Source organism: Podarcis liolepis, assembly GCF_965112155.1.
Source record: "Podarcis liolepis genome assembly, chromosome: 10".
In the NCBI taxonomy this organism is placed as follows: domain Eukaryota; kingdom Metazoa; phylum Chordata; class Lepidosauria; order Squamata; family Lacertidae; genus Podarcis; species Podarcis liolepis.
In genome coordinates, this window is record NC_139562.1 from 68,793,905 (window position 1) to 68,809,824 (window position 15,920).

Below are 15,920 nucleotides of genomic sequence, written 5' to 3' on the forward strand. Positions count from 1 at the left end.
ATGTGGGAAGCTTCTTGCATGGCAATTGAAAAAGAGGCAAAAATTGAATACAGTCACTTGTTTGGAGGTAGAGGGAAAGAATATCCATAAGCCAAATGAGATAAGTAATTGTTTCCAAAGCTTTTTTAGGAAGCTATATACACAAGGGCCAGTGAATGAACAAGAAATAGATGAATTTCTTAAAAATCATGGACTACCTAAAATTTCAGAACAAAGCAAATTGACTTTGAATGAGAAAATAACAGAACAAGAAATAGAGGAGGCCATTCAAAAAGCGCAATTGGGAAAGTCTCCAGGACCAGATGGTCTGACGGCCAGATACTATAAAGCTTTGAAAGAATGTTTAGTGCAACCATTGAAAGAAGTTTGCAATGAAATACTGGAGGGGAAAAAGGCACCTGAAACGTGGAAAGAGGCTTTTATTTCGCTTATACCAAAAACTGAGACTGAAAAGAACCAGGTTAAGAACTACCGCCCGATATCATTATTAAATGTGGATTACAAAATATTTGCAGATATTTTAGCAAAAAGATTGAAGAAAGTACTGATAGGTGAGATTCATAAGGACCAAGCTGGCTTTCTCCCGGGAAGACATATGTCTGACAACGTGAGAAACATAATAGACATTGTGGAATTGCTGGAAATAAATATCAACAGAAAGGCAGTTTTGATTTTTGTGGACGCGGAGAAAGCCTTTGACAATATTTGCTGGAGTTTTATGAAAAAGAATCTCCATGGGATGGGGGTAGGCCAAGGTTTTGAAAATGGTATAGGGGCAATATACTCTGAGCAGAAGGCAAAGCTAATTGTGAACAATGTGGTAACGGAAGAGATAGCTATAGAGAAAGGAACACGACAGGGATGCCCTATCTCCCCTCTACTTTTTATACTGGTCCTGGAGGTCTTGTTAAATATGATTAGAAAGGACCAGTTGGTTAAAGGAATCCAGCTCGGAGTGAAAGAGTATAAACTGAGGGCATTTGCAGATGACCTAGTTTTGACCTTACAGCAGCCAAGCACCAGTACAAAAAGAGTTTTAGAACTGATTGAGATATTTGGTCAAGTTGCAGGATTTAAATTGAATAAACAAAAAACGAAAGTGCTGGAGAAAAACTTAACAAATGAGGAAAAAGAGACATTTCAGAAGGAAACAGGTTTGGAGATAGTAAAAAAAGTGAAGTACTTGGGGGTGAACTTGACAGCTAAAAATATGAACTTATTTAAAGACAATTACGATAAATGTTGGACAGAAGTTAAGAAAGATCTAGACATATGGTCAAGGCTGAAACTTTCCTTGTTAGGCAGAATTGCTGTTATCAAAATGAATGTATTGCCTAGAATGTTATTCCTGTTTCAGACACTGCAAATAATAGACAAGATGGACTGTTTCAAGAGGTGGCAGAAAGATATATCGAAATTTGTTTGGCAGGGCAAAAAGCCAAGAATAAAATTTAAGACATTAACAGATGCAAAAGATAGAGGAGGGTTTGCCCTGCCGGACTTAAGACTTTACTATGAATCAGCAGCATTTTGCTGGCTGAAAGACTGGCTGCTCCTCGAGAATACAGACATTTTGGATCTTGAAGGGTTTGATAATAGACATGGTTGGCATGCATATATATGGTATGACAAGGTAAAAGTGCATAAAGGCTTTAAGAACCATATGGTAAGGAAAGCTTTGTATAATGTCTGGATAAGGTACAAAGACTTGCTTGAAAGTAGAACCCCCAGGTGGTTGTCACCAATGGAGGCAAAAGAGGTGAAAAAATTGAATATGGATTCTAATTGGCCTAAATATTTTGAAATGATAGAACAAGATGGCGAAAAAGTAAAATTGCAGAGTTTCGAGAAATTGAAGTTTAAGGTGAGAGATTGGTTACATTATCGTCAGATAAATGAGCTATTCAAACAGGACAGAAAGAAAGGCTTCCAATTGGAGAAGTCGAAACTAGAAACAGAACTGTTAGAACCCAATACTAAAAATTTGTCAAGAATGTACAATTTGCTGTTGAAATGGAATACCCAAGATGAAATGATGAAATCCAGTATGATTAAATGGGCACAGGATATAGGGCATGACATTGAGTTTGCTGACTGGGAGCAGTTATGGACCACTGGTGTTAAATTTACGGCATGTAATGCCTTAAGAGAAAACATTATGAAAATGATCTACAGGTGGTACATGACTCCGGCTAAGTTAGCAAAGATTTATCATTTGCCCAATAACAAATGTTGGAAGTGTAACGAAACGGAGGGAACCTTCTACCACCTTTGGTGGACCTGCCCGAGGATTAAGGCTTTCTGGGAAATGATCTATAATGAAATTAAAAAAGTTCTGAAGAGAACCTTTAATAAAAAGCCAGAAGCCTTTCTCCTGGGTATGGTGGGCCAAATGGTGCCAAAGAAGGATAGGACATTCTTTATGTATGCCACAACAGCAGCAAGAATTCTTCTAGCAAAGTATTGGAAGACACAAGATCTACCCACGTTGGAAGAATGGCAGACGAAGGTGATTGACTATATGGGACTGGCAGAGATGACTGGCAGAATACGAGACCGAGGGAAAGAGGCGGTGGATGAAGACTGGAACAAGTTTAAAGTTTACCTTAAAAATTGTTGTAATTTGGAAAATTAGAGGATCAGGGTTATAAGAGATAAAGAACTACAGTTGTTTTAAATATATTTTGGAAGTTAAATTCACGAAATAGAAATAAGTGTAATACAAAAGGGTTGCTGGAAAATCTTGAAACAAGAATGCAGAAAAGGGGTGGTATGGGGAAGTCATTTTTGTGTTTATTTATGTTTTTGTTTTGTTTTATTCTTTATTTATGGAAAATCAATAAAAAATTATATATATATAAAAAAAAGAACCTGTTGGCTCATGTGTGCCTCACCATCACTTCCTGGAGGAGCCTGTCCCCTTGGGAAATTCTGCAATTCTAGATCTCACCCTCACCTTGGCTACATAGGGCAAGGTTGCAGATTTGATCTTCTGCAATGCAGAGGGTTGCACTAGATGATTCTCAGGCTCCCTTCCGACTCTACGATTCTATATATTCCTAAAATAAAAGTATAGGGCACAATCCAACTAAAGTTAGGGACTTATTATCTCTGTTGATTTTAAGGAGTGTTAAACATCTGATCTCTCTCACTAAACTCTCTGATTTTACTTGTAAGCCACTTGGAGAGGTGTTCGGGTTGTTTTTTTAAAATCAAGTGGCTTATAAATCTTTTAATTAAACAAATGGGTTTGAAAATGCCTCAACTTTGGCTAAATTGTAGCTGATAATAATAATTTTGGGTTGGTAAGATTCTAAACTTGAAAATACTTTGAAAAGTGCTACACTCTATTTTATATGATGCTCCAGGTGTTTGACATTTTTGGACCTTAATTACAATATGTGAAGGTCAAAACTTCACCCTAGTGCAATAAAATATAAATTGTAATAAAGAAATTATTCCGGGGGATATAAAAGTATGTTCATCACTCGTTTAATGGTAACTTCACAGTTCCTCTATAATTTCTCAGATGAAGGATTAGAATTTAAAATTAGCTTAAAGGTACTGGAGGCAAAGAATCCCTAAGCTTTTTCAGAGACTCTAGAAATTTGGGAAATGAAATGCCCTTAACATTAATTTTTTATGGGTGAGAAGTTAAGAACTGTCTTTTGTTAGGCATTTAATACTTGCTTAACCTTACAAATAATTTATTTCAAAACCAAAAGGTAAGTAACTCATGCATGCTGAATTATTTCCCCACTCCTTATAAAATACATTTCTAGTTCCTATGAATCCGAATAAAAATGTGTGCAAAATTATTGCCAACAGAACAAAAAACAGTGCAGGGCAATCAATACATTTCTGTGCAAAATGCTGACAGGTATAAGGCTGGCTGTGCCTAACTTCACGTATTATTACTGGATGGCTCAAATAAAAGTTTTGGGGTTAGTTCACAAATGCAGCTGAGTGTATTTATTAAAACTTTAACAAACTATTAAAGGCAGCGTACAAAGTGATGTCAAAATAAGCATAACAAATATACAAATTGCCAAGTTGAAATCCACATTACAACCCCTTAAAATAAGCCGCAAAACATCATCAGGACATATTGATTAATAAAAGGCAGGTGGAAATAAACACGCCTGAAAGAAATCATTAGGAACAAGGCCACATGTAGTGGTTTGGGGGTGTATAGACCTTGTTGCTAGTACCCATCAACCTAGCAATCCGCGTTGATGAACCAGAGAGCAATATCTGTTCTGTTATGGTCTACTGGAGACCCAGGTTCAAACTCCAAGTGAGCTATGAAGCTCACTAGATGAACTTGGACTAGTCACTGCTTCTTCCCAGGGCTGCTCTGAGTTAAAATGGATATGAGGAAAAACATACACTCTCCCCACGCCTTAGAAAAAAATGTGTGCCCTCCTTGAAGAAAAGGTAACCTAATATAAATAAATATCATGATGTTGCAGTCATTCTACAATACACATGCATGTGCAAAAGCCAAATTTCTGTCCATCAGCCTAAAAATATTGGAAAATATTGGATTACAAAAGTTGAGAAATATTATTATTATTATTAATTACCAATTGACATATTTAAAACTGGCCACAGGAAATAAGTATTTTTAGAAAGTTGATACAGTTACACTGTACTGGAGCTCTATATAAGCAGGCTGACTGAACCCTTCAGTTCAGTTCTGTCCTGGCCTGTGAATAAACAAGAGCTGTTTGAAGAATCGCTGTGTCGTCTAATATCAGTCAGCCTGCTTATATAGAGCTCCAGTACAACGTAACTATCAACTTTCTAAAACTATCCAATCACTGAACATCACTTTCGATCCCTTATTTGCATAACTATCTACAGTATCCCCCTGCTGGCCCAGGGTGAGAACTTCAGTACATAACAAGTATTATGGGAGTGAATATGTACAAATGAAGCTTTATGCACATGTGGACAGGAGCCAATTCTGTTGCTGGCATCCGTCTCTCTCAGGAGACAAAGGAATGGTGCGCCTTTGAGGTTGAAGTCAAACTGCTGGAGAGCTACAGTGGCTGAGATTTGTGGTGGCTTTTAGTGCCCGGAGACAGACAGTCAGGTCATATATCCACAGCAGTGACCAGAGAAGGAAAGACCGCTGGGAGGAGCGCAGAGAAAATAAATGCCATGGTGCATCTGCAGCAGCACAGCTGGATGCCTTCATCTGCCCCAGCTGCAAGAAAACATGTCTCTCCTGTATCGGTCAGCCAGGCAACACATGTGATCAGCCTCCTCCATTTGAGGCCAGTAGAAAAAAGACATTCACAGAACCAAGAAATTGCACAAAACAAATGAAATACCGTGAAAATCCCTGAAATGCGAAGTAACCGACTAGAAATATTATCTTGTGGAAATAAACTAAATAATAAAAATCAAAAAGTTTATGGAAAAAATTTAGAAAAACCTAAAATTGAACAAAGCCTTAACGGGATGCCGGCTACAAACCTCTTTTCACTGAACTATTCAGTTTCCTCAGAAGGAAACAGAAAAATCATAAACCTTAAATGACCAAAATTCAAAAAAAGGGAGTAGAACTCCCAAAAATTTGACGTATTTGAGGAGCTATGTCATATTTAATGTGGCTTTTATTTCCTTTACTATTGTTGTCCTTCATACCAAAAGTTTGTTACTTGAAGACCACTTCGCAAAAAATGAAAACAAGATGGCAATGTGATGTTTGTTTAGCATGTGAGAAGAGCAAGATACATATGATATGCAGCATTATAACATTTATATCATTTTAATCTTCTGCTTTACTGAAATAGAATGGTGTTTTCTTTTTTCTTTTTGCAGCTCCAACAGAAGCTCCCTTGTATCCCCTTTTAGGTATGTCAGCAGAGTTACTATTGCTTTTTCCGGTTGCCGTGTTATGTTATTGTATTTGAATTTTTTGCTTTGCTATAATGCAAAGCAATCATGAAACTGCAGCTTTTAAAGAGTTCAGATATAAATCAGACTTGAATGAGAAATGAATATATTTAGTTCTACTCTGCCCTCCCATTGCCATTTGCTTATTAGATTTCAAATTGTTGCATCCTGAATATATATAATATCGCAAATCTCTTGTCCTCAGGTGCACAGAACAAGCTCTGAGAAAGCAGCAAGGGAGATGTTACTGTATTTCTAGATTAATCCCAGATTAGACTGAAAATCATAACTGAATCTTTTCCAGCTCATTTTGGATCCCCTAAATGCTTAGTAAAATAGCTGACAGATGAACCTAACAGATGTCTCTCTGTCTCTTATAAATATGTTTGAGCTCATTTGTTTATTACATTAGCCTTTTGCAGACATTAGTATTCTATCTCTGGCAGGGTGGTGGGTTATGGCTCTGTCAGTTGGCTCCACCCCCGAGCATGTCTGATGTTCTCATATTAGATGTTACATCTGCATAGGGTCTGGGCATGTGGACCTAAAATATGTGATCTGCATGCTTCATTTCTACAGCGTGGAGACTGAAAGATATACACATTGGGTCTGACTCCTATATGAACACTGACACCCAAGGCAAGGATGTTGGATAAATAATGCATCAGTGCAGTGGCGTAGCGTAGGGGGTGCAGGGGGGGCGGCCGCACCGGGCGCAACATCTGGGGGTTAGGGTTAGGGGGCGCAAATCCACGGGTTAGGGGGCGCAAATTACTTGCCTTGCCCCGGGTGCTGACAACCCACGCTACGCCACTGCATCAGTGCCAGCAGGGACAAACATTACCCCCTCTCCCTTTTAGATAATATATAAATTTCATTGACCACTATAGATGTTAATATATGTGAAGTGTCCGTGAGTATTAGAAACATGAAACAGGTATCAAACAATTTGATAAATTCCTTCACCAGTAGTTCAAAACTTGAGAAATTAGCGGTTGGAACAGTGTTTCCCAAACCTGAGTCCCCAGCTGTTTTTAAACTACAATTCCCATCATCCCTGACCACGGACCCTGCTAGCTAGGGATAGCTGGAGACCTAAGTCTGGGAAATACTGGGTTGGACACTGGGTCACAAAGTAGAAGGGAGATGAGTGGAGAACATGAGAATGAAACCACTACCAGCTAATTGGTCCCGAATTGTTTTTTTAAAACAAGTGGGGGCCTTTGACATTATTTATATCAGGCATAGGCAAACACGGCCCTCCAGATGTTTTGGGACTATGACGCCCATCACCCCTAGCTAACAGGACCAGTGGTCAGAGATGATGGGAATTGTAGTCCCAAAACATCTGGAGGGCCGAGTTTGCCTATGCCTGATTTCTATTCTGTGGGATATGTATTCCACATGTGACAGAAGTAGGAGAAGTAGGAACATAGGAAACTGCCTTAGACCAAGTCATGTGGTTGGTTATGCTAGCTCAGCATATCTACAATGATTGGCCATTGCTCTCCAGGGTTTCAGACAGAAGTCTTTCCTAGGTGTACCTGGAGCTGCCAAGGACTGAAGCTTAGACCTTTTGCATGAAAATTGTGATTCCCTACCACTGTGCAAGAAGATCCAAAAAATAAAAGCGAAAGCAGGACATTTAGGACACCAAATCACATTTTCAGAAAGCCGAGCGAAAAAGAGATTTCATTTGTTCATTTGATTTTCAAACTATGCTGGGAATTCTTTTCTGTCTTTCATTTTCAGCTGAAATGCACAGCGAAAGCATAATATTACGAGATGACTTTGATTCTTATCAGCTACAAGGACTGAATCCTGCTATGTGGTAAGTTTTGCTTCATTTTTACATTTTTCTTGAAGAGCCACATATAGTATCATCTTTCCCCCACCCTATTTTTATTGTGACAACAGCCAACCCCCTTCCCCCAACCCTCAAGTAAAGAAGCAGCACACTTAGGCCATGGATTTGATTAATTGTATTTCTGAGCTGCTTTCCATTCAAGTGATTCTCCAAAAGTCTTTAAAAAAAATATCAATAGCAATAAACATACTAGAACATCATAGCTATGACACAAAACACCACAGTTACAATGCCTGGGCCAATAAAACTAATACATTATCATTAATAAATCAACAATAAAACAATTATAGGCAATTATAGTCTATAAACTACTCTAGCAAAACAGCAGCTAAAAACTAGTCTAAACATTATTATGTTCACATTATTATTATGCTCATCCCATATAAAGGTAAAGGGACCCCTGACCATTAGGTCCAGTCGTGACTGACTCTGGGGTTGCGGCGCTCATCTCGCTTTCTTGGCCGAGGGAGCCGGCGTACAGCTTCCGGGTCATGTGGCCAGCATGACTAAGCCGCTTCTGGCAAACCAGAGCGGCGCATGGAAACGCCGTTACCTATTTATCTACTTGCACTTTGGCGTGCTTTCAAACTGCTAGGTTGGCAGGAGCAGGGACTGAGCAACGGGAGCTCACCCCGCCGCGGGGTTTCGAACCGCCGGCCTTCTGATCAGCAAGTCCTAGGTTCTGTGGTTTAACCCACAGCGCCACCATATACCACCTCAATAATTCACTCTGCTTCATCTATTAAAAGAAGCACCAGCATGCAAGTGAATTCTGATCCAATAAAAAGACAAACAGAACTGTCGGTTCCCCTCTGTCTCAAAAGACTTTGGACCCCGTTAGTCTCACCTGCTCAATCTGCTGGAGCATGTCTCATCTAGGGTTTGAGACTCAATGGCTGCCCTCACCTGGTTTAGCCAGCCAGTTGAAGCTGTTTCCCAAGGTGTGGCCACTGTCACATGCTGACAACTGGTAGGAGCCACAGGTGAGTGCTGAGTGCAGGGTGAAGACCAAAGGTGGATGAACTACTGCAGAAGAAGCACCAGGCACACCATACACACCATAAACAGAACAATACTATAGCAAACTCATAGGTGTCTCATAGATGTGTGTTTGTGGAAAGCAAACCCAGGCTGTCCTCCCCCAAACTCAAGCTTTCACCAAGAGATTTGAATAAACTCCGCACAACTTCCCTCGGGAATCCTCACTCTCACTGGAGAGCACCACTTTTCAGCTCCCATAAAAGGTAGCAATACAGACAGACAGATGTATGAGATGTTCAGCAGTTGGCAGCAGATACACCCTAACACTCTTCCCAGTGCTTCTGCTCTAGAAGAGCTGCAAGAGAATCGGGTGAGCAGACGGTCTCAGTTACCTCTCCCCCATCCCCATGCTCATACTGCTTGGTTTGACAGTCAATGTCTTATCCTTCTCATCCTCCATTAGCATCTTCTCTGCCATCGTCTCCTTTCTTCAGCTGCTCACACTTGGATGAGAGCCTTTGTGCTATCAACATTTGTGGATTATATTGCAAGGCTGCAATCCTGCACAGTTCCAGGAAGATAATTACCATTGATTTAGCTGGAACGTATGCACCTGTAATTTCACAAACTAACATCCTCACACCTTAGCACAAATTCTACATAATACTCCTTTAGAGTTGTCACAAGTGCACACTGTGAGTTGCACAGGTCATAAGTCATGTTAGTGTTCAACCTGAAATTCAGGCAGTCGTATCATTTATACCACCAGATTTGTTATTTCTACCCAAGGTATACACATACAGTGGTTTATTGGCATCTTACAGGCCTGTAATACCTTCAGTGACTCCTTTTATCTTGATGGTTTTTCTATGACGCAAGGAGTAGCATACTCTCTCTGAAAGTAATAAATGCAGTGAAACAGTTGTGAAACTAGCCTCTGGGTCTCTTTAGGTTACTCACACCGAGAAAATTTGAAGTGTCTCTTGCAGGGAGTCTTCTGCCTTTATCAGTGGGGAAAGAGGCATTCTAAGACGGCATTTATATGTACCTTGACTGGTGAGGTTCAGATTGCGGCCAACTCTGTGTTTGCTGCTACACTCAGTTTGCTCTCAAGGGGCTTAGTGTTGTTTGCTAGATGTACTATGCACACCAACAGAGGAACTGTACAAGGCGGACCCTTGAAACCACCCCATACTTTCTTGGTGACTTCCCCAGACTTTGGAACTCCCTCTCTAGAGAAGTTAGACTGACTTGCTCCTTGTTGTCCTTCCTCTGGCAAGTGTTCCAACAGGCTTTTAATGGAGCTGACTGCTTTTAATGAAATGGCTGGTGCTGTGCTGTTTTTATTGTATTTGTATGGTTTTAAAAGATTTTTTAATGTGTATATATATATATATATATTTGCTTTCGTAGATTTTCACGGGTACAGGAATGCAGGTTTTGGTGTCTTCGGGTGTCTTCCCGTGTAAGAGTTGGGGTGTCTAGGCTTTTTTTTTTTTTTTTATATTAGCTATCCTTCAAAATCTGCAGTAAGTTGGATCTTGTGATGTAGTTCTCCATTCAAAATGCATATGACAAATATCAGTGAAAATAACGTGGAGAATTGCTTGCAAAATGTTTGCAAAAGTTAAAACTGCATTTCTTTTTTTTTTTTATTAAGTATAGCTTTCCCAAAAAGCCGGAAGAATTCTTGCTAGGTTTGGTGGGAGAAGATGTTAAGAAGACTGATCAAAGATTATATTTGTACGCAACAACAGCAGCTAGAGTTCTGATAGCTCAAAAGTGGAAGCAACAGGAGATGCCGACAATAGGAGAATGGCAGATAAAGCTGGTTGAATACGCTGAGGTGGCTAAATTGACACACAGAATTCGCAATCAGGAGGAGACAAAATACCAAAAAGAATGGTGTAAATTTTTGATCTATATAAGTGAGAACTGTACAAATTTGAAAACTTTGGCAGGATTGAAGTAAATATATATATATCCCAGCCCAGGACTTAAGTCACCCAAAGCCTCCTTGGATGGAAAACTCTAAGCTAGAGTCATTTGGGGGCTGCGCCCCTCAACCAGAGCCACTACCCTCACACTCACAGACTGGCAAAGGCAACCACATACCTGGCTGTACTTAAGCGGTGCAAGGCTTTTTATTACCCTTGTTCATTCCACAGTGGGCCAGGGAGGACTCAGCTGCAGACCTTGTGGGATCAAGTTGTCAGTTTGGAACTGTCCAATGTCCTGCTGCTGATCTTATCTACTAATTCATGGCACCCAACCCCACCCTCCTTTGTGCACTCGGGACTGCCTCCTCTGCCCAATCAGTTTCTTACCAGGCAGGTGGGTTGCCCCAAGTCCTGTGCACAATATTTTTGAGCTCTAATGGGCTTTTCCAATCCTTTCTTCCTGAAATTTTGTATGACATGATTTGTTCACATCCTCAAATCTTTGGGATTTATATTTCAAATTTAGATTGGCTTAGCTTTGTCTTTTGGAGAGTGGGTTCTTCCTGTTGCTGTATATTTGTTCAGAATATTATGTTCTTGGACCGCAAAGAAAATGCTTGCCTTCAAGGCTTCAGAGAACTTGGTTTTGGAAATGGACTGTTGTGCTTAGAATCCTATTATATATCTACATCGGGTCAAGAACATTTTAGCAATTTCTCATTTTCTTTTCTGTTTTGAAGTGATCCAACTTCCTAAGTTTCAACTTTTGGTTTAACGTGCCTATGAATTTGCACATTTACATCTGCTTAGTCACTTAAGGGCTTGTATCCAAGTCGTCAGGGTTGTATCCAATGCTAGTCTCACCTAGAACAGACTCATTAAAATTAATAGCCATGGCTAACTTTAGTCCATTAATTTCAGTGTGTATACTCTGAGTATAACTTAGATACAAGCTTTAAAGTCCACCCCTCCCCATGCAAAATATGTCATGCTACTGGTAACTGGATATTTTTGTTTTATGCAAGGAAATTAGGCACTTTCAAAAGGAAAGCCTATTTGGGGTGGCAGTGTGCTATTTTATTCTTGGGAGTAAGCTCCATTGAGTTCAAAGGTCTTACTTCTGAGTAGACATGCATAGAATTGAGCTGCAAATAACTCTTTAGTAACATCAGGCATGCACACAAAAATAATTGAAGCCATTTCTGTATTTGAGATGAAGAATATCTGAGGTGAGCAGCAAAGGCAATTAAGAAAATTGCTTACAAACACATTTTCTGTAAAATGACACTTCAGATAGTGTCAAGAGGATATGAACCTGGGTGCTGGAAGTTCTCTTTCTTTCCATTTGATGCCCTAATGATGCTACTAATATTTTACTGGCATGACTTCTTCAACTTTTTATTTTTTAATTTGTGTGTGTGTGTGTGTGTGTGTGTGTGTGTGACCAGCTCTAAGCCATTTAATTTTCGAAGCAATACATTTCAAAGTCGACATGAAGGCTTGGAATCAGGATTTGCTCAAAGCTGTTCATGATTTTATAAAGAAAATAATCCTAAAGGAGATGAAAGATGATAAAAAGAGATGTTCCAGCTAGCCAGAGCTCTTCACAGTATTTCCTAAACCAGATTATAGAGGAGAAGGAGCTGAGCAGCAAAGCCACTTGATATGCATAGAGTTTGAGAAATTAAAAAGAGGGAAAAGGCCTAATAAGGTCATCCAGATTAACCTGTAGCCAGAGATGCGTTCCCAGTTCTGTATTTACAGAGAATGCAGCCTAAGCACACATTTGTATACTAGCTTGCATTTTAAGCTCAGTTTTGGGGAAAGGAAGAGTTAAGACTGAGAGAATTATATTGATGGTGGCAGTCAAGCTTAAAAGGGATATCAGGCTAGCTGCCATCGAGCAAGTATCAGGAAAAAATAGCTACTTGTTTGAGATTAGCAAGAATCAGTATTAAATATTTTAAGTTTTCCCCCAGTGCAAACTTGATGATAGGGGTTGTCAAGTGTGGGTTGTCAGCCAGGTTGAATGTGGCACCCGTAGTTGTCCATAACTTTCCCTCTTGTCCTTTTCTTCCTTTGTGGAGTTGACAATTGGGAAGACAAGGCAGATGTAGAGCAGAGAAGGCATGATCTGAGGGGACATGATGAAGCAACCTTGCTGGAGCTAAGCGTGACTGGGTCTGGTTAGTGTCTGGATGGGGGGCTACCTGAGAACCCCGTGCATATCAGTTTGAATTCCATGATTGAAGGAAGGTGAGATATCAGTGTAAGAGTGAGGCTCCGGTTTCACTTTGCCTGCTCAATCTCATCATCCTGGTTCAGATATCCCAAAGAAGAAGGGGAAGAAAAGAGGCCAACTCACTTAGGCCACCTTGTATTCCACGACAGAAGAAAGGTGGGATATAAAAGTAAGAAAGAAAATAAATAATTAACTTCCCCACTGCTTTTTTTAAAAAAATGCAACACATTCTCCCAAGCTGCTTTCACAGAGCATCTATTTAAAAGCTGACATTTGGGATACCCGAGACACAAAGTTTGCAGCATTCTAGGTGAACCTTAGTATATGGCTAGCAGAGTATGTTCAGTGGGCAGGCCTATTCCAATTGTTAATTCCTCACAATGACACAGTACTGAGATTGTGTTATAAATGACTCCGGGCACACTCCTGAAGTCCTACCCATTTTCCTGTTCTGTTCTTTGAAGGGGATTGCAAACACAGTGATTTCCCTTAGAGTTTGAAATTAGCAGGGCACCAGACATGTTTTGCGCCTAAAGATTCATCATTTGCGGGTGCCTTGAAAAGCCTGGGTGCCATTTTTTGCGCCTAGCTGACACTCAAGGATCACTCAAATATATGTGCTTTGAAGCCTCGAAGTCTATGTTAAGGATAGACAATATGTGAAGGAGTTTAACGATAAAGAGAAGAGTGTTTTGAAAACTGAAGTATGTTACCAATATTTTTATTGTAAACACCAAATTAAACATGTATTAACAATTTCTGATAAAAATGTGATATTAACAATGTGTCACTTATGTGAATGGCATATTAGTTCAGGCTTATCAAAATAATAAATAAAAGGTTTTGCCCCCCCCCCCAAATGGCAACTAGACATTCTGTTTAGGCGCCCACCACCCAGGTCCCAGTAGCCATTTGGCTCATAGCTTTTCTATCCCAATTTCTAACACTGATTTCCCTATTGCATGCATGAAGAGTTCCCTCTTCCCTCACAGGAGTCATTATACTTAAAGGGACTCAAAACAATATACTACATTCATAGTTTACCATTTTCAAGGGAAAACACCTGAAAAAACACAACCCAGTCATCAAGTATTCTGTCCATTAGGACTCCTCAGGCTATAGGGATTGTGAAATAGACAGCCCTAACCATTTTGCTGACCTAACAACCAGCAATTATTGTCAAAAAGTTATCTTGGAGGATAAGGACCCCTAGCAATTAATTCATAGAATACAGAGCTAACTTCTTGTGATCTAACAAGCGTTTAAATCCCCCCCACCTTGCCCTACATGGGGCATTTTTAAAATAACATTTGGGTTAAGGAAAGCACATTTCCTTAACGGGCAGTCATTTTAATAACAGCACATCTACAATCTCATGTTCATGGGCAGCCTTTTGGCAGCCTAGCCTTCTATTTAGTCCATCTGTTGCAATGGCATCATGCCTGTTTATGAATTGAGTAACTCTTTTGTAGCACTCCAGGTGCCTAGCAACTGTTGTACAAATACTTCAGCAAGGGATTGTTGCATTTTTTTAAAAAAACTGTCTAGCATTAGATGTTCTTGCTAGGTACTTTTTAGGAAGTCAAGAATGTCCTCCAATTTGAATCCTCAGTTCAGTAGAAATATATATAACAAAACGTTGGCAGGACGTTCTTGTAAATAAGAAAGAAAACAAAAGCCAATCAGTTAGCTACACCCTCACTAGTCACTGTTTTGGATTATTGTCATCAAGTTAATCCTTTCATTGCACCCACTCCCCTGGTGGATCCGCTGGCTAAAAAGTGAACAAATATGTCGTAGAGAAGAGTAGTTCTATCATACAGGTCTTTGGGAAACGATCTGCAATAAACAAAAATATTTCTAAAAACTCTCAAGTCAATCTATGTGACAACAGCCTTATAACAGCGGTCTGTGCAGAAAGCTAAGCACATTGTTGCATATATTACTGTTGAGCCAAAGGTGTGTTTTCTGTTTATCCTTAGGCAAGATTCATTAGCCAAAAGGAAAGGCTGCCAAGTACCCAACAAGATTTGTAATGCTTTGCTGCTTTGGTACAGATGGAAAAGGCTTGCATGCCCATTACTTATGTAAACAAGAAGTACACATAACTGGGTATATTTGTGCTGGGATCACGTTGATCAATTCAAGACTTGACTTTAATTATCAAAACACAAATCAGAATGTACGGAATACAAACATGAGGGGAGAAGCTGGAAGGGAAGACTGAAAGGGAAGCTGGGGCATGAGGGCACATAACTTGCCTTAGGACACCACATGTGTCTAAGGGATGTCCCATAATAAGGCAGATGTTATGCATTTAGTTTGTGATGGGCATGTAACAGGTGGTGGGACTCAAGCACAGCTCCCCGCAATGTGTACGTGTACACACAGAGATGCTGTACAAGGGGAACTGATTGTTGATATTCCTTTAGGGGTGTGGGGTCAGTCTGGGTCTCCTCCCAGAACCCACAATCCTGTATCTATGCAAGTAGAATGTAGACGGGAAAAGCAGCCCAAACCAGTTCCTTTGTCAAGATACGGTAATGGCTTTGTCTGGCTAGTTAAGTGCCACAATTTAGCTTAACCAAAGAAGTTGCTATCTGCCATAGAACATATGGGTGGGCCTTTCCCCCAACCCTCACTTAGCTGCTATGTAGGAGAACAGTACAGTGGTACCTCACAAGACGAAAAACGCGCAAGTGGAAAGAGTTTTCCGTTTTTTGAGTCGTTCCGCAAGACGAATTTCCCTATGGGCTTGCTTCGCAAGACAAAACGTCTTGCGAGTTATTGCGAGTTTGTTTCCTTTTCCTTAAAGCCGTTAATAGCCGCTAAGCCGCTAATAGCCGTGCTTCGCAAGACGAAAAAACCGCAAGACGAAGAGACTCGCGGAATGGATTAATTTCGTCTTGCGAGGCACCACTTTATGTAGAGTTAGATGTGTGAGATTGGCAAGCTGAAATGTGGAGGCTGAAGACACAGGGAC

General features: G+C 40.1%; 1 protein-coding gene across 2 annotated transcripts in view; it reads left to right on the top strand.

Moving 5' to 3' along the window:
- RELN (reelin) overlaps nt 1-15,920 on the top strand; it is a 311,434-nt gene that overhangs the window by 123,589 nt on the left and 171,925 nt on the right. For both annotated transcript variants that reach the window (XM_083463882.1, XM_083463883.1), the window contains 2 exons: nt 5,833-5,865; nt 7,660-7,738. In XM_083463882.1, the coding sequence (XP_083320008.1) occupies nt 5,833-5,865; nt 7,660-7,738 (112 nt within the window). The remainder of the gene's footprint in view (nt 1-5,832; nt 5,866-7,659; nt 7,739-15,920) is intronic.